The 19,593-nt window shown below is 40.9% G+C and overlaps 1 protein-coding gene across 1 annotated transcript in view; it reads right to left on the reverse strand.

Annotated features, from left to right (window-relative positions):
- Positions 1–2,332: 2,332 nt before the first annotated feature.
- hsd11b2 (hydroxysteroid (11-beta) dehydrogenase 2) overlaps positions 2,333–19,593 on the reverse strand; it is a 19,643-nt gene continuing 2,382 nt past the window's right edge. Inside the window, exons 2-5 of the mRNA XM_076146915.1 lie at positions 10,362–10,574; positions 8,841–9,026; positions 4,478–4,615; positions 2,333–3,296 (exon numbers count right to left, since the gene is read on the reverse strand). Coding sequence (XP_076003030.1) covers positions 2,890–3,296; positions 4,478–4,615; positions 8,841–9,026; positions 10,362–10,574 — 944 coding nt within the window. The 3' untranslated portion in view covers positions 2,333–2,889. The remainder of the gene's footprint in view (positions 3,297–4,477; positions 4,616–8,840; positions 9,027–10,361; positions 10,575–19,593) is intronic.

A 19,593-nucleotide genomic window follows, 5' to 3' on the forward strand; every position in this document is an offset into this window, starting at 1 on the left:
GCAATTTTAAAACTAAAGAAACTTGAAGCTCTGTACCTGCTGCTGAGCCATCTTATCTTATCTTATCTTATCTTTTTAGGTTCACAACAATTATTCTGCTCATTCAAGCCTACACCAGTTTCCTGTTCATGCTCATTGCAATTTCAGGGGTCTCACTCATCCTCTCTATTTTCTGTAACAATTATGTTATTATGTGTGTGGGTGTGTTTCTGCAGTTATCCTGTGTTATGTGTTAGGGGTTGTTAAATTAGTAGTTGTCCTTCAAAGAAAATTGTACTCAAACTTCTCAGTTAGAAACAGAGATAAATGTGTATAGATATACACATAATTGTTTATTATTGTGCCCCAGGAAAGGGTGTGGCCTTATGCAGTCTGCTTGTGACCTGAACCAAACACTGTAAGGCTGTCTTAGAGTTCACAGAGAGTATTTGGTGAAAGAACAATCTTTAAATTCATGCAAATTTAATATTCATTTTGAATTTGGAAAAAAAATGTTGTTCATTCATCAGTACTACGCTGATTATATTCAATTTAATCTATTTATTAATGTTAACAAATCACCACAAGCGGGGCAACATCTGGAAAAGTCAACTTTAATTCCATGAAAGAGGGAAACAAGTGAACATTTACATTGTCTTTTTCATTCATTTTCAACATAAAAATAAAATAAAATTCACAGTTTTATATGTGATGGATAAAGGAAAGATTGCTATAAATAGTTTGATTTAATAATGTGAAATAAAACGGGGTGGAATAAAACAAAAACGTGGAAGGGAAGTGAATGGGATTGGGGGTTTTCTACAGACCACACAAATACAATTTACTCACAAAAAGTAGCTCATACATGAGCCTATATGTGCAACTATATTCCAAAAATAACTGGATATTCAGTTTGGGACATTTTTATATCTACATCACATTATACACACAAATCTTTAAAATATATTTCAGGAACATGGTTTTCAGCCATAACGTTTTTGTTGCTACCACATCTGAAAACAAACATACAGTGCATTAGAAATTCAAACAATCCTGAATATGACAGTGAAGTTAGTGTTTGTAAGAAAAGTGCAGACACAAGCTTTGTCACGTTGCTTTTTGCAGTAAAATGGCAGCGTCAACAAAACGACAATGTTTTGTTTTCCTGCTTGTTTTTCACAATTCGGAAAAAATTATCTAATTTGATATCACACTGATTCTAAATATTGCATTTAGGGTTTGAAAGCCTGGGATGTGCGAATATGGGCACAGCACACACATTTATATAATTTTTGATGATTAGTTTACATTGAATCACTGTGAGCTCATCTGATGTCGAATGATGACTATGTACATGACAATGCATGTTATATGGATTACACGTGTCTGTTACTTTACAGTAAGTCTATGGTGCCTTGGGCACTTACATTCTTTAATGTAATGACAATTACAAGCACTGCTGGAAGTGCTTAGACCTTCTGTAAACCATTCTTTCCATAGTTTGCCATGGGTAATGCAATTAATTGACATAGCTTTTGTTTTCTTTGAGCGCTCTCCTCACTGAAAATATAAGATAGATTTTGTATGTATGAGTTTGTGACTCTAAATCTATAAAAAATTAAAATCATAATCTTGTTTCCCCTACTTCAAAAGACAAAAACAATAACATTCAGTCATATTCACAGTCATAGTATTACTGTATTATTTCAGTCATATCATTTCTGTATGTAAAAAAAAAGGAGAAGCAAACCGGACACAGAAGTCACAAATCATTTTATATTCCATGTATCATCCTCTATTCATAATAGAAATACCGTCCTTAAATAAACTTGCAGAAATATTTTGTAAATACATGTGAATTATATTGAGAAATGCTCAGCATATGAATACATGAGAAGGAAGATGGAGGTTTGGTGGAGGGCAGCTTTTGCCTGGTACAGACCAGTGGTGATTCTGGAGCATCAGTGTGTTTAACAGGAATGTGGCACAAGTCCAGAGAGCAGAGGATTTGGATTCAGGACCCGGCTGGATCAGACATTGTGGTGAGTTGGACTGTGATGTCTCCGTTCTATTGTCTGAGACTTTTAAGTAGTTAGGTGAGGGTGAAATCAGACTGGACACGTTGAAACAAAGCAGCTCTGTGCCTGATCTAAACCATTAACCATTTAATTAAAAACTATTCCCAACCACATGCACCCAAATCTTGCTTCCTGCCGCATGAAACTGCTGTTCACCATAAACACGGCCATCTAGTTGTGAGATCAGCACACTGCCAGAGCACAATTGACAGATTCCCAACCAGATGGTTGTGTTATCATATTAAATTTGTGTTTCCTTTTTTTAAACCAAATCAAAAAAACATCTGCTCTTATGAATATCTTTAGACTCAAAACACTCACATCAAACTCATTTAGGTTCCAGTCTGATCACCTCTTGAATTTCACAACTGGTCTTTTCACTCATTGCTTGGTGTGGAGTGGATTTGAATAAAACAAGCACACACAGGTTTCTCTCTCCCTCTGAGTGTTGAACGTAGCCATGAGTTGTATAAAGGAGCTGCTCTTGTTTTGGATTTAAAGTCTAAATCTTTCATCTTAATCTTCTCTTTGTTTCTCTTCCTCTTCTGATGAAATGATCACAAGGCACATGAAGCATTCTGTGTCTTTCACTGTGGTTGGCTATGTACAGTACGGCTGATGGAGGTGTTTTTGCTGATTGACTCCCCCCCCCGCCACCATGTGAACTTTTCCCACTGATGGTCATGAGGCCAAAATATAATCTGAGAAATCCCTTCAACAGCTCAAACATACCGTATACAAAACCAGAAGAATATATGACAGATTACGACACTAGGAGTGTGTTACAGAAATGGTCCTCTCACTCATGAAGCTCCTACCCACCACTCACAGGCTACTGCATGAGTTTCTCTTCATTGTTGTTGTTGTTGTTGTTGTTGTTTAGACTGATGTCAAAGCCTGCTTGCTTCCTCAGAGCACGTGGCAACAGCTCCTTCTTGACAAACAGTTTCTGGAGGAAGCGGTCTCTGATGCTGAAGGGGCAATAGCTATTGATGAAGTACATGAAGCCAATACCTGGGCCAGCGTAGTAGCGCACTTGAGGCTGCGGTGACAGCAGCGCCTGAACGATGGCGTTGATGACAGGACTGAAGTCCTCGGTGGCCTGACGAGCATGACTCTGGAAGAGTTCCTTTGTCTCGTTCATGTAGTCCTCGCCATATTCTTCCAGCAGGGCTGGAGGCACGTTTTGGAGCAGATTTTTGTACTGCTGCTCCCAATAGGTGTGGTTACTGGACTGACCTGAAGACAACAACACAGGAAAACCTTTACCATAAGAAAAAAGGGTTTCCTTTCCCAAATGCTATAACAGTCTTTGTGCGGACAAGGGTACAAAACAGAAGCTAGTCCCCTGGGGTGCATCAATCAACCATTATGCTCCTAACCGAAGTGATGTCTATGGAAAAAGTTAAGCAATGGACTGTGCAGCATGTTTTAGTTGTAGTTAGAGTAAAACTACTGTTGGCTGTTTCTATTGGCAGATGGAGTGTGTGTGTGAGTGTGTGTCTATGGAAAAAGTTGAGCAATGGACTGTGCAGCATGTTTTAGTTGTAGTTAGAGTAAAACTACTGTTGGCTGTTTCTATTGGCAGATGGAGTGTGTGTGTGTGTTCGGGGGTGGGGGGGTGGGGTGTAATGCTCTTTATCCCCCTGCTCCTTAGACCTTTAAATCACTAATCAGATCCATTCTGTGAGTTTTATAGTCACAAGTCAGAAATTTGTACTGATTCCACGAGTAAAAACAGATGGCCCATCTCCTCCACGTGGAAGACATTAAGTGTGTATTTTACTTTGTGTGATGCTTTTTAACATGTACAACAATGAGCCAAACCACAAATGTACAACGCATGGTGAAAATAAAATCACCAGAACCACACAGCCCCAGCAGACTGAATGGTTCTGGTTGTGTTGCACCACTGGAGACTGAAGAACAAAATAATTTATCTGCAGTTTACTTCTGGGTTAAATACCATTTTTATTGGGGTTGGAGAGACACAACTGGAGCAGAAGATGGTGCGGTCCTCTAACACTATGAAACCCCAGAGGTTGAAAATGACTTCCCTCTTGTGCTGGTTCAGTCTTTAATAGAGCAAGGCTAGTTCCCCCCTGCTGACAATCTTTGTGCTAAGCTAGTTTAATGCTTTCTGAACATGGTGAATACCTATACTTAAAGCCGCAATTGTTTTATTCACATTTACCTATATGCAAAGATGGTGGACTGTGAACAACTTCAAGATTGTCATGAACTCCCTGGGGGCACGACTAGAACAAACAACCAATCACAGAGCTTTGAATTATGCTGGTCTGAACTCCGTGTAGAGCCTCTGTAGTTTAGATCCCTCTATTTTACGATTCCAGGTTAATTTTGAATGAATCCGGTGCTGTGTGTCGAATGCTGATGTCTCAACAAAACAAGAAATGTACCTGTCTTGTATGAGGATGGCAAGATGATTGAAACTCTGACACCCCAGCGGTCCAGCTCATGTCGCAGGGTGTTGATGAAGAGGTTGAGAGCAGCTTTGGATGCACCGTACGCTGCCAAGCATGGGAACGGCTGGTCACCTGAAAGGGCATCATCATCATCAGTGAGCCATTTAAAGATAGATAGATATAAAGATACATAGAGATAATGCTCTCTGTAAAATATTCGAGCTACATTATTCTACTTTTTTTTAAAGTTATTTTTCATATACAGTATATAACCTCAAAATCACGAGTATGCTTTTTTTAAATCTAAAGTCTGTTGTGTAAGGAACAATGCAGCCTCTAGGTGTTGCTAGTGCATTATTTAGAGTTGGTTTTGCTAAATAATGTTTAATAATGACTTTCAAGGCTCAGTAAGAATGACAGCTCAAGAAAAAAATGTATTACTCAATAAAATATAACTTAAACATACAATATATGAGATGATGATTATTTTGAATTTAATAGTATTGTGTCTTCCTCAGTTTGTTCCTAGGCTGCCTCCATCCCTGCAGACACAGTGCCCATATTGGCAACATCATAAGATTTCTGCGGAACTCAAAACCTTTAATCATATTTTGGCCAGAAATTCAGCAGACATGTCTCAACATGCCAGCAGCTTTACTACAGCACGGAGCACAGCCAGAAAAAGCTTTGTTTCAGTAGAGCCTGACTCCGCTAAATACCCTCAGCAATGGAGGATGGTGAGATGATGAAAAGTCAGAGGCGGCATTTAATGACAGGCTGGGGGTTAATTTCAAAATAAACCTGTGCAAATATGCACATGCACGCACGCACGCACACGCGCGCACACACACACACACACACACACACACACACACACACACACCCACACACACACACACACACACAAATAGCTGAAGAATGGAGGCTTTTGTTAGCGGGCCAGCTGATGCTGTGAAGTCACATGAAGAAACTCAACTGTTGGGAAGGTGAGGGTAGGGGGCGGGTAGGGGTTGTGGGGTTGTGAAGCAATCAGGAGATCATGTTTTTGTAATGTTTGTGTCGCAGATTACAGTAAAATTATGTTTTGAAAATTATCTATTTCACTGAAACTTGTTGGGCAGGTTGGACATGATCCACTTACACATTTGACCTAAAACCTTTTATTCTCCACCTGTTTTCTCCAGCGTCTCTCCAGTGTGTTGGGTGACCATAGTCAACAACCTGTTAAATTTCAACACTGAGAGATGTCATAGTCATAATTGGAGTACTCAACCTTAATGGAGGTATCTGCTTTCTTGAGTGCTTTCTAGTTTAAAGCATGTGGGATATGAAGGTAAGGTGATTTATAGGAAGCAAAGTAAAGCAGCAGGGAGGCTCTGTGCCCTGAGCCAATACGCTGTAATCGGAACAGTTTGATCTGTCAGCTGCTGTGCCGAAGGAAATACAGCGCTGAAACCTCCAAAACTAATTTTTACTGTGATTAGGCTGAAAGTTCCCCACACTGACTCTCAGCGCAACTTTAAGAAGTTTTATGAGGTATTAATGTGTAGGGGAACTTTGTGGAATATTAAAAGGATGAATCAAGGCTTCATTTTCTACACACACACACACACACACTCAAGAGACCAAGCTGACTTCAACCCTAAATAGAGGATCTCTTCTGTTTCAAATTACACTGACAGGATTGGAAGGACCTTCTGTCAGATGGAGACCACATCGCCACAGGGGGGAAACTCACTATCTCGAAATAGAGAGTTTGAACACTTTACAGGCACCCATCCACTTTTCACTTCTGGATGGATGCACGTACGGACCTCCACAGTGGAAACCAAACCAACAGACATTTTCAATTCTGCATCAAAGACTCCTTGGTAAAGTTGTGGACTTGGACAGTTCATCAAGGCCAACTATGCTATTTCTCTATTTTCCGATTCTTGCCCCCCCCCCTTTCACAAACAAGCTTCTCTTCTCTCTACACAGGATATCTCTGGCAACGTTGTAAATTGTGACTCATTCCTGAAGGATTCCGCTGCTAACTCATCCTCTCCTCCACATGTTCAAGCATGCATTTTATAACTGAGGCAGTAGCTCAGTGGGTAGAGCTTCTGCTTGGGAACCGTAGTAAACCGTATCTTCACCGACTATTATTTATTTACTATTGTAGATAAATTAGTTATTGTTACAATTAATTGTTTTTATAGTAAGTGAGTGAATGACACCCAATAGCAAAATATAGGAATTTCGTCAACAAAAGAGAATAGTCCAGTTAGCAAATGTAGGTTAACATAAGGTCAATGTGACAAAGACTTCACTCCTTCTAATTTGAGATTAATTTAATTAAATAGAATTACAATAGTGTCATTTGATTAGTTTCCTCCCAATATAATCAATTAATTTACCCATTGGAAGGTGGTGCCCCAACAACACGAATGTGAAAATACAGAAGTATAGTGAGAAAAATTAATGAAAACTGAAAATGTGACAAGGAAACCCATGTCTCCCTCCAGTCTGAGGTATGAGATTACATACTTTGTCTCTTTGTTAAGGAAACAAAAATAAAGCAGCGGGAGGCTCTGTGGTCTGAGAGAACATGCTGTAACCAGAAAAGTTGTTGTGTTTTACAGGACGGAATGTCCTCAGCTAACTTCCTGACTGACTGACACACATTGTTGTAAATGAGCGTATGCCTGTTGCATATGACAGTTAAGTTGACTCAGTCATTTCTCTTCTCAAGTTAATTTTTGTTCCAACACTCTGTCCCATGCTCTGCAGAGAGAGGAGAATCTCAGAGTGTGCATAGTTATTCCCCCATCCCTTGTCCTCTCCCCCGCCACCTTCCAACTTGGTAACCCTGTAAACGCGATACAGAGTCGGATGAGCTGCGTTGGATGAAACATACTGCAGTCTTTAGGGCTGCTTTGTTTATTTCTGACTCCATGATTGGAGGTAGAAGATAGTTTTGGATTATTGTCCACTGGGCATTTTCTTTTCATCCAGTACTCACTCATTAACAATGAACAAATCATTCCTACTCTGCATGGTTTAATATTTCACAGAGAAACTTCATTCTGAATGGTTGACTCAACCACATATACGTGGTTGAGTCCAAGGTCCACAACCGCACCACTCTCGCATTACTCTGAGGCACGTCATTTGAATGGCACACTAGTACCTGCACCATCTAGAATAGAATAGAATACAATAGAATAGCAACTTTATTAGTATTTATCACACATGCCAACACGTCACCATGCAAACACGGCAATCTGAAATGTGTCTTGCGTGCCCCTCTTACACACACACACACACGTAATACAGAGGGATCAGCGCAGGGCAGCCATGATACGGCTGTGAAGCAGTTTTTGGGGGGGTTGGTGCCTTGCTCAAGGGCACCTCGGCAGTGCCCTGGAGGCAAACTGGCAACTCTCCAGCTGCCAGTCCACTTTCTTGGTCCATACAGGACTCAAACCGGCTTCCATCCGGTTCCCAAGCTGAGTCCCTATTGACTGAGCTTCTGTCGCCCTACTGCTACTTTCATTGCCGATTTCAGGCAATGTCATAGTAATCATCCCACAGACAAGTCCACAGCAGTAGGCTGTAGTTTCAGTAAAATGTGATCTCTGCATACGGATACATGATCTAGATTGTGACATCCAATAATCAGGACTTCCATCTGTGTTCGGATTGGATGTGATCGTTTTCAAAGTGGGTGGGTTCTTCCGCAATCCATGCCTGCCTGTCCCTGGTGCAGGGACTCATCAATAGCCAGGTGCAGCTGCCATTCAAACTCACTTTATTACCGAGGGTGAACCGAGCCAGGAGAATGACACAGGGTGACCTTTTCAACTCGTAGGTGGATTTCCTCTGATAATAAAAATAAGAGGTTCACCCACACACATTCCTTGTATGTAAATAATTGGCTAATGATCATCGGTTTAAGCTGACTTAACATCAAGCTTAAACCCAAGGTGATTTGACTATAGTGACTAGCTGCACAATAACCTGTGTCTTATCCTAAAGTCCTTGTTGATGTTGTAGAGGGTGTGTTAATGTTTTCTGTGTGTGTGTGTGTGTGTGTGTGTGTGTGTGTGTGTGTGTGTGTGTGTGTGTGTGTGTGTGTGTGTGTGTGTGCGTGTGTGTGTGTGTTCTTTTTAAGATTGATTTTCTAGTGTTTGAGGCTAAAAGGTAAGTTTAAGTTAAGTGTTTAGGGGTAGAATGTTTTGTATTTGTATTCTACAAAAGTATCATGATGTATTTTCCTTTTGAAATCTTACATCCATCTTAGGCTTGCCGTTGGGTTTAAACGTATAGCGGTTGCGGTCACGGTAAGGGTGTGAATGTGTGTATAAACACGTACCTGCTGGGCTGGATATGGTGACGATGCGTCCCTTGGCTTGTCTCAGCAGAGGCAGAAAGCTCTTGGTGACGCTCAGTGTGCCAAAGAAATTGACCTCCATGCAGCCGCGGTAGTTCGACATCAGCGACAGCTCTGCATCACCGAAGTTCACACACACGCCAGCATTGTTCACCAAACCCCACAGGCCTGCACAAAACACACGCACACAAGGATATAACCACATTTATTTAACCTCTGACCTTTACTTCTCATTGGATTTGTCTCCACTAGACAAACAAATCCGGACATTTCTGACAAACTGGTCGCTTTTCGAATACAAAACCTTGTGTGAAACCTGATGTTTTCTATTTTGATCAAATGTACCATAAATTTATGCTGATTTTCTACTTCATCGAGAATTAAAAATGAAGACAAAGTGAGAAAAGCAATGACTCAATATTCAAAAAACTCTTGAACCATTTTTGATGAAGTCCTTCACTTTGCTGAGCAAAGACTAACATGAAAAACTCGAGTTCCTTTAGATATGCACAGATTTTCACATGTAAAATTCCAAAAACCTCTTCAGACTCCATTCCTCACCAAACTCTCTCTCTCTCTCTCTCTTTCCTCTCTCTCTCTCTCTCTCTCTCTCTCTCTCTCTCTTTGCCTGTGTAAACAAGCCCCTCCTCTACTAATCTGACAGTTATCCTGGGATAAAAAACAATCCAGCATTGTGTCTTACAATATGTCGAGTAAGTAAGCAATTGGGTTGGAAATTAAAAAACGGACACGTCTGAGATAGTTGCTGCCCTTGGAACAGGGTGTGTGCGTGCGTGACCTTTTCCTTCAGCTTTTTTTTACTGTCCACACACACACACACCGTACACACACACACACACACACACACACACACACACACAGACAGTGAAATAGTATCCTCAGATACTTTACCCGCTGATGACTGCTCAGCGGGTAAATCCAGGAGGAGGAGATGTTATTCGCTGTTTCTGAGTGTGTGAGTTATCAGATACAATCTTCACAAACCTCCACATACTCTTCCCTCCATCAAAACCAGTTAGTATGTTTGTTTATGATTATATCACATCCACAGCGTTACACACATACTGTTTTCTGATTGGTTGGAAGGTCCCCATTAAAATGATGTAGGAGTCATATTTCAGTTTATGGAAAAGAGAGAGATTGAGCGTGAGCCATGGTGTTAGCATTGAAGCAAAATACTTCAAGGCACAATATTTAATATTTTTAGCTGTTTAAGTCTCAAAGCAAATTACTAAGACCTTGTAGAAAATAATATTTTCAGTATATGGAAATAACTTCATTTATTATAATGCAAAATAAATATAGCTAATCATGATTATTTCTTATATATTTACTTCACATTTAGTAAATCATAATTGCAGCATAGAAACCATTTTTTAGTTGAGACTTTTATTCTGAAATGGCTATTATGCATTTGGCCTTCCTCTTGATAAAGGCAGGTTTCCTGTCCAACAGAAAGGAAGAACAAAGCGGCCTACTGACCTCTGAGGCCCAGTTTAGCCTTGGTGTCCAGCAAGGCCTGTTGGACCTGCTGGGGCTGGGTGATGTCCACCTGGAAGATGGTGAGGTGACCCGAGCAGGTCCGCTGCAGCTCTCTAGCGCCCTCTCCTGACAGGTCAAGCACTGTGGCGAACACCTCAAAGCCAAGCGCATCCAGACACTTTGCAGCAGCCTTCCCAAAACCGGAGTCACAGCCTGCAGGGACAGGCAGGTTTGGATTAAGTCATTTTAAGTACAGCAACAAGAGGACATTTGGGGGGGGACATAATAAAGTAAAGGAGACATAATAAAGTAACTCAAGGATTTTGTCATGAATGAGAATGTCATGATTTTCAGGTCATTTACAGGGGCATTAGGGAGATTGGTGGTAGGTAGGTAGATAGATGGATAATAACTTCTGAATGTCTTCTTACATCAGTTTGCAGCTTGCAAGATTCAACCCAATAGCTTGAAGTAGCTAAATCATATGCAGTATATATTTGTATCCTGACAAGGCTTGATTGTGCAGAGGTTTTGCACGCTGTCCATGGTGCTGAAGACCATTACAATCGTGAGCTATGTGTCCAGATGATTTATTTCGAGTACAGATGTACTGTCTCTGAGCTATATTAACACATATCAACTCACTGCTTGTGTGTTTTCTCTCTGTCACCTGGTCTATAGGCGTGTCTTGCCATGTGTATCCTCCTGCATCTCGTCTATATAATGTGTTGCTACTGTATGTTTGTCACGTCATCGTACTAACTCATTGTTTAACTATTTAAGGGTTACATTACAGTAGGAGTTACCTGCTGTCATGCTATTCTGAGTCCATTGTCATAATGATTCTTATTTGGAGCTGTGTCACATTGTACTAACTACACACTGTACTACAATGTGCTTTACTCTACTTCTTCTGTAGTGCACCATATTGCTGTATGTGTAACCTGCATTTCCCGTACACAGTGACTAAAATCACTTCCCGCTCAGACTCTGATCCTGGGATGTGCCAGGAAAGAAACACAGTAATGGCTGTAGTGAGTAGTGTTTGGCTCCAGGCCTGGTGCAGTATGTGAGCAATCACACAGCCATCAGTATGTACAGTGTCTGTGCTCACACCCACATACTCACATATCTCTCTCTTCTTCTCTCCAGATAATTGTCACGGAACAGGTTAACAATTATCATCATCTCTCTCTCTCTCTCTCTCTCTCTCTCTCTCTCTCTCTCTCTCTCTCTCTCTCTCTCTCTCTCTCTCTTAAAACACTAAACACTGCAACTGTGAATATTCAATTGGAAACAACATCAAAATGAAATGAAAAACATTTTGGGGGGTGTCTTCTGCTATCTCCAGTTATCTCTTCTACTGGTCTCCACATTGACCACTTGCCAAAAACCTATTTTCTAAGCACTGCTGCCCCCTGTGGGCTAAACAGTGTCAGTAAGTTTGTAGTTTCTTCTTGGGCGGAGAATAGCGGCTTGAATCAGCTTCAATTTAATCAGTTTCTAAGGATTCCAATGGAGGCTATTTTACACAGAATAAATAACTAACTCTAACCCTAAATTGTGTGGAATCAAAACTCCTCCACCATAATCTGCTTATACAATGAATTTGGAGTAATGTCTTTCCATTCAGACAAATCTGATTAAGTGACGTCCGGAATGAATTCAGGGAGCTGCTGTCGTTAAAAAAAACCCTTGTATTTTTATGTATCGTTTAAAGCTGTAGCGTTACAATTTCGTAAAAATGCTAAACCATGAAATTCACCGATAATTATTTTCTCTAAGACTACATACTGTAAAACTCACTAATATGAAGGGGTGTCCTCCAACTTTTGGCCATATCTTGTCATTGCGGCGTAAGGAGTTGCTACACAACTTGACACAAGCGATGGTGAGTAGTGACGTTGAATCTTAAAATGTTCGGATGGAACGTCAGCGATGTGCCAAATATTTGCATAAGAGGACAAAATGCCTCACACTCCTACAGCCACACATTCCTGCACAATGTGACACATATGCTCGCCCAGAAGGGTGCAGAGAACCCCGCAGCACCTCCTGTCACGTACCCAGGAGCAACCCCGCTTCAACATAAGTTCCGGCACCTAGAACCCGATCCACCGCAGTACTCGGTGTACTGTTTGTTCTGTCCCGCGCCGCTTCTTTTGTGCAGCGGCCGGCTGAATGACTCTTGGCACCGGCGTCGGGCCATTGGCACACTCCGTCACTGCGTGTCCTTGGAGGATTTCCAGAGTCTTGTCCCAAGAGGAAAGATTCAGGGAAAGCTGGCTCTGCAAATCTCCTCTCCTGCCTTACTACTAACCTTACATAAACTGTGCTTACACCTCTCTCACACACAGACAGAGAGAGAGAGAGAGAGAGAGAGAGAGAGAGAGAGAGAGAGAGAGAGAGAGAGAGAGAGAGAAGCGCCTACCTCTGAGATTAATTTACTGTGTTCCTTTTCTAATGTTCTAATGTTCTTTTTCTAAAGTTTAAGTTTTTTTCTGACATAAATCTGGAGATAAAAAAAAGAAAAGAAAAAAAAAGCAAACATCAATAACAAAAATTTGGCTGTTCTCTGTCGGTTGGTTGGCGGTGACAGCTGCTTCCAGTCCTGTCTCGTTTGAATTGCGCTTGCGGAATTGCTGCACTTTTGATGACACTTGGACAAGAAACTTTGTCCATTTTGACCGTCAGCAAAAAGTAAAAGTCTTGTGGTATTATTAATAGTAACAGTTAAGTACTACTTCAGTCTCTTTTTCTAACCTCAACCCTCATTTGTCTCCTTTCCTAAATCCTGTCATGAATTTCAAAAGCTGTCACATTGTAAGAGACAACACACTTCAGCTCGAAGTTAGAAATTGAGAGTAAAGGAGAGGTGCACACACGTGTTTGGGAATGTGTTTCATTTGGCTGAGTAACGCTTGATCATCTTTCAGCTGCTGAAGAGCATCCAAACACAGAAAACACAGCTCTGATTTCCAGATTCAGTTTCTCTGGCTGCTGCAGCTGATCAACCTTCCACTTTTAGCGATTTAACAGCCTGGAGGTACACTTACTTCTCACTCCAAAAACTGACTTGCCATTTCATGTCTGCACACAGCAATCTGAGGCAATCTTTCAGTCCTGCGTGTTTGTTTCTTTGCAAGTTGTTCCAAAAACAGCCAGAGTCTGATAAAGTGATAATTAATAGTAATAAGATAGGAGATAAATAATAATAAAATAATTTTTAGATCTGCTGTTTTATAACTTGTCCCCGAATTCCTAAACCTAAACTTTCAATTTAAACCCATTGTGCCATTTGTCCAGTGTTGGATGAAGAACCTCAAACCTATAATTGAGAAAAATGTGGACATGGAAAAGAAACAACAACATTAAGCATATGATGACCTTGTAAAATCTATTTTCTCCTAGTATTTTTCCTTACGGTGCCCTGCATGTATAGACCAAACTGGTTCCAGCAAAGCCGTTTTCATGTTTGGGAAAAGGTGAACATCTGAGGGGCGCTGGACTAATGTAGCTCAAAGTCTAAAACCTGTTCGCAGCCAGCAAGTACATCAAGGCATGTGGGTCTAGTTTATCCATCAGAGCATCAGGAACATTCTTAAACTTCCAAGTTAGACTTGCCAAGCTCATCTGGAATCATTTTACAACAACAGAGGCATTGCAGCCTGATGCACTCCCCTATGGGACACTCAGACCCAGAACAAATTAGTCATAAAGTTCTGAGTGCTCGGTTTATCTTCAGGTGACAATGTTCGTGATACTGGTCATATTATCAGTTAACTCTCAGTGGTGAAATAACCAAACTGTGAGTTAAACTGATTCTAAAGCACAGAGACAGACTGAAGCAGAGTTCCTCTAGTTGGCTACAGAACCATGATGCACTCTGAGATGGCAAGTGTCCAGTATATCAGATCCACACACACCCCCCCCACCCATTCTCCACCACTTATATGGCCGATTACATAACAACAGTAATAGCAAAAGGCAGTGTGATGCCATACAGATCTATTCCTGCACGCTAGTGGGTTTGTTTCCACCCAAGTATGTAAGGTATTACAAATATTGAAATAAAGAACTTAGGGAATAGCTGAAACCAAAATATCCACACGTTTGTGCCTCAGGTCAGAGTGTCAGAACACACACTGTTCAGCATTCCTCATCTTGTCCACTGCTGACCTCTCACAGCCAGCCATCACTTTTTTAAAGCAGTGGGGACAGAGAGGACCCCTCATATTACATGAGCTGTAGGGTCGACAGAGACCTACTGACAGGGATGCAGAGCCTCCTGCTGTTTTTGGACTGATGAAGAGACACTTCAGCCAGCTGTCCACCACGGCTCTGTCCCTATAAGGACAAACGCCATGTCTGTCACCGCCCACATTGATCATTAACAGATCATTACAGCTGAGAAATGTGCAGGAACAAGACCTTTTGGGAGTGAAAATAAACAAGCATTAGCAGTTAAACAGATTCAAAGAAAGAGAAGGTGTCTCCAGTTACAGCTAAATGCTCTGCTGCTGTTTAAGAGCCACATTTTATATAGCAGGGACATCAAATCAGCAAAGGAAACCCCAATTCTCTGGCAGACTCTCTCACTGCCTGTAGACTCCACCCAGACACACACAAACCCATACACTCTATAAAGAAAAATATATATTTATATATTAAAATGACCATTGACAATCTTCACATTTTGTATTTTTACTACCATTGGGACCTGGCTGGTTGTCAACCAACCACGCTTCCTGCCTTTGTGCTAAGCGTAGTTGGTTGCTGGTTGGTTGCTTAGCTAAGCTAAGCAAAAGAACATGGAGAACTTAATAGAAGGAGAAACCCATGAAGGCAAGACTGTAGAGGGTTTAAACTTCAATGTGGAAAGTAGAGCAGATCCCAGTGTTTGTGTGGCGCTGATGTAAACACACTCTGGACCTAAAGTGTATTTGCACTGTTCACTCAGATGAAACCAATATCCATTTTCTCTAGTGCCTCTCAGGAAATTATGATATACAGTGTGTTTCTGTCTGCGTATAACATTTCATGTACACTTTGTTTAACCTCTCATCTCTGCCTCTTCCCATGTGTTTGCTACTCAAACTTTGTTTCGGCTCTATGTTTGGAGGAGTGAGCTATTGCGTCATGGAGATTTGTAACAGACCATGATTTTGTGTCTCTTTAAATTAGCATCACTATTATTGCTGTTCATAAAACGGGGCAGATCTCTCCAAGTCTCCAATTGGTACCTTTCATCAGTGGTGCCTCAACAGATTAATGATTAGGTTTAAGACCCTTAAACAGAGTGTAGAGTCTCACCAAATTCATAAGAGGAGGGGGTGAGAGATGAGTAATGCCTATTTTATTAACAAAGATTTGGAGTAGTGGGAAAAAGACTGGATTCCCAGAAATCTCTCTCTATGTTTATTCAAAGGTCAGGGGGCACTTTTATCCAGCTGAACACCGACAGACACATAGAAGACATCAGCACCCCCACAAAAGGCTGCCAGACACGGTTTATTTCAGCTTCCCTGTCAAAAGATAAAAAGAGTTTAGCAAAAGAAATCAACAGTAGAGAGCAGCCATGATAGCAACTAATTAGTTTCCCCACGACTGATATGACTCTCTTCTGTTGTTGGTCCAAGACTTTCTCTAAGACTCTGTTAGATTCTGAAGATGTCTTGATAAATCTTGATAAAGCAACAAGTTCATTTACATAAGGTTACGTTTTGGGGGGATTTTAGACAGAACTTGAGGTTGTTCAGATGCGTTTAATAGCCACTGAGGAGGTTTTTAATGTTGACATTTCCTTGAAGAGATCCTGAGTTACTTGAAGAGGATTTAATGCATTTCTACAAGTCATTATATTCAAGCATATTTGAGGAGTTACACAGGATTGTTGAGCCTGTTGTTTTGGTCCTTGGGTTTGTTTTTGTACATAAGGAATAATGGATTGGATGAAACTTTAGCTGGTAGAATTTGGGTTTGGTACAGTTACATATATATACTGTATATACTGTATACAGCACATAGACATTACATATCATATGTGGAAGCTTGTATTTGTGTGTGAAATACACGTATATGATCAGAATAATCACCCACCTACAATAAATTGTTGTTATTCTCACTTCAACTTAAGACTGAATAATGGTCCTTTATGTGCTAATGGATATGAACAGTAGCCTCAGCATGAGACTGATGGATTACAAGGATTAGACTCAGGGAAGTTTGCCAGAGCAGAAGCTTCACGCTGAAGATGCGCTTTTCTTTATCCATACATAAACAAATCACCTTCATATTATGAGATTACTGTGGCAGAAGACAAAAAGGCGGAATTTAGATTTAAAAGCTAAAGTTTGGAGGAGTTGATATTGAAACCAGGTAAAAGGAACCAAAACTGTTTTGGTATATCTGGAGGATGTAATGTCTGAGTAATTTCAAGTTGAAAGAGCAAACATCTTCGAATGACAGAACAGATTTTTTATTATTTCATCCAGAACTTGTCCAGTGCTGACTGAAAGCCTTGGGAAACCTTGTTGGAGCAGATCCACTCGGCTCTTCTTCTTTTTTGTTTAACTGCTTTCTGCTTGATTCTGGGCAGATGGTTTGCTGCAGCTGTGTGACCTCTGGACTGGGAGTTTATCTTCTGGGAATGTCTCTTGGCTGTTTGCCAGATCTGTCAGCCAAGAGCTGATGACATCCAAACAGGCAAGCAGAATACCACTAACATGCAACCACGCATCATAAATCAGTAAAGGTCAATGAGAGAGGGCAATGGCACTGATTCTGTATGTTCACGTTTGATCACAGATGTTTATTCACTGATTGACAGCCACCATTATGAAATCTAGTGTTGCATTTTCTTTCCTGATGCGTTTGATGCTTCTGCCACTGAATTCACAGTGTAATCCCAAACAAAACAGACATTTGGGATATTTATCACTATTGAAAATGAAAGTCTCCCCTTAAATGTACTGTATCCTGGCTGTTCAGGGTCATTCCAGATCCGCTGGTTTTACATGGGACTACAATATTTAAAAGTTATTTTCTTAGTTTGGTTTGACAGAAACTTGTAGCTTTTTGTTGCCCTATCTTTTTTTTATGGTGTGATAAAAAGATATTGTGTCTCGACTTGAACCATTTTCAATAAAGACAACCACACTGGCAAATTTCTTTTTGACTTTATGTTAGCAAATATTATTTTTTGCATGTCTTGTGCGTCAGAATCTGCTGCCCTGTACGTGCTGTTGAGTTGTCACACTGTGATTCCTGCATTGTTTCCTCGGGCCGCCTGCTCTTTAACTGCAGTGCCGGCCGCCCTGTGACTCCAGCTCTCATCCTTGGAAGAATGTGCCTCTTGTATCACACTGCAGTTAGATTTCTAAGCAGTTTAGCACAGCCTTATTTTCCACAGTGAGCCCGTGCTGACCTTTGGCAGCTTTCAGCCACAGATAATTAACAAACAGCTCCTGACTAAGATACAGTGCTCTTAGATTAGACTGCATCCAGCCGATCTTCTCTAGGTCACAAGGGTTGTATGATGTCCAAACAGTAACAAATATACTTGTAAAACACTAGTTTTTTTCCTTTTGGATGAAACTTGAATTTCTGCTGGATAACCTTTCTGTGTTCTGTTGCGTGACATTTCATAATGTTTCCCTTTGCAGAGAAGCACAGTTTGGACTTGATCATGTATGAGCCTCTGGTATGTTAACCTGTGTTACCATGACAGCAGACAACCTCCTAAGGCTCCCTGTGCCTGCCAATAGAAAGCTTAGCCTGTGCAGCGCTGATGTGATCTGGGATTATTTTGGCACCGTGCCCTGTTTACAATGTCAGAAGTTTCTGAGTCCAGTTCCTGAGGAAGTTTGGGTTCTACATCACCATGTTCCTGAATGAAACGAAATGATGAAACCCATGGTGTAATACAAACATTTAACTAACTTAAGCAACATTGTGTATTCATTTTGTCTTTTGAAGAGAGAGCGCACGCACGCACGCACGCACGCGTGTGAGAGAGAGAGAGAGAGAGAGAGAGAGAGAGAGAGAGAGAGAGAGTGCTCTCAAGCTACTATACCTGGTTTTACACACAAAAAAACAAACTGGAACTTACAAAATGAAAGTTGTGCCATTCTGGAGATCTTAGGTGTCCACTTTCTATGTCTGTTGGCCTTTGAATGGCTAGCAGAGTGTTTTATGATATTACGTCACATGCCTTCCTTTCATAAATTGATACGCATGACAAGAGTTATTGCCTTAATTGCAGTATGATCAAGGTTCTTAAGTGCATATAAACATACACACCCACATCAGGAATACACACCATACACACCAAGAGAATCTTAGTGGTCACTGTTCATTATAATGCCAGAGAATACACTGATGCAGCTTTGGACACTTGCACTGGTTTACCTTCAACAAATGTATGTCTGAATGGAAGGACTTTGGTTCTGAAAATGAATTCATCTGAATGTCAATGGTTCACTTCTCACTGTTCAGACCCACTGCGCTGCGTCATTGATATTTTCTGTAACCCATATTTCTTTCTTCTCTCCCTGCTGTGTGGGAGCTTACTGAAGGAAGCAAGGACCACACCTTTGTTCAAAGTCTATCTGAAAAAATGTTTGCACAAGCTGTTTGACCACAAAACTATCAGCACCAGCAGCTGATTGGAGGAAAGATGACCGCTAGAGCGGCCCAAGTAAGGACACAGGACACAGTAAATACAAGTTTAGAGTCTTGCAAACTTGAAATTATCACCAAGTCTGTGACAGATAAGAATAACCTGCCCCATGTCCACAGAGTGAGAGGTTAAGATATGGATAAGATGTTATCACTGCTGCCACCATGTTTTCAACACGGTTTATCCTTCAAGATATCTGAAACAGACAGATTTCATTGTAACTTTGGCGCCAGGTTAGGACCTGATCCAAGGATGGTTCCATTTTCAGGCAAACCTAGATCACAACCAGGAAACACTTTTCTCAACACAGAGATAACAATCTCAATGAAACAAAATCCTCTATGTTAATTGGTTTAAGTTTATCTTGCTGCGGATCGGAAACTAGAGAATTCAAATATATGCTTGCGTAATGTTGAAATGTTGAGTGGCTAAAATAAAATATAAACTGATTTAGAAATGTTCTTCTGTCTTGGTCCAAAGACTCCTCATGTAACATTTTGTGAAAATTCAGCCAGTTAAACAGTTTCGCTGCAAATGGGCTTGGCCTGTGCA

The sequence above is a fragment of the Genypterus blacodes genome, unplaced genomic scaffold, assembly GCF_046128005.1.
Source record: "Genypterus blacodes isolate CSIRO-AG114 ecotype Tasmania unplaced genomic scaffold, CSIRO-AGI_Gbla_v1 ptg000036l_1, whole genome shotgun sequence".
Taxonomy (NCBI): Eukaryota; Metazoa; Chordata; class Actinopteri; order Ophidiiformes; family Ophidiidae; genus Genypterus; species Genypterus blacodes.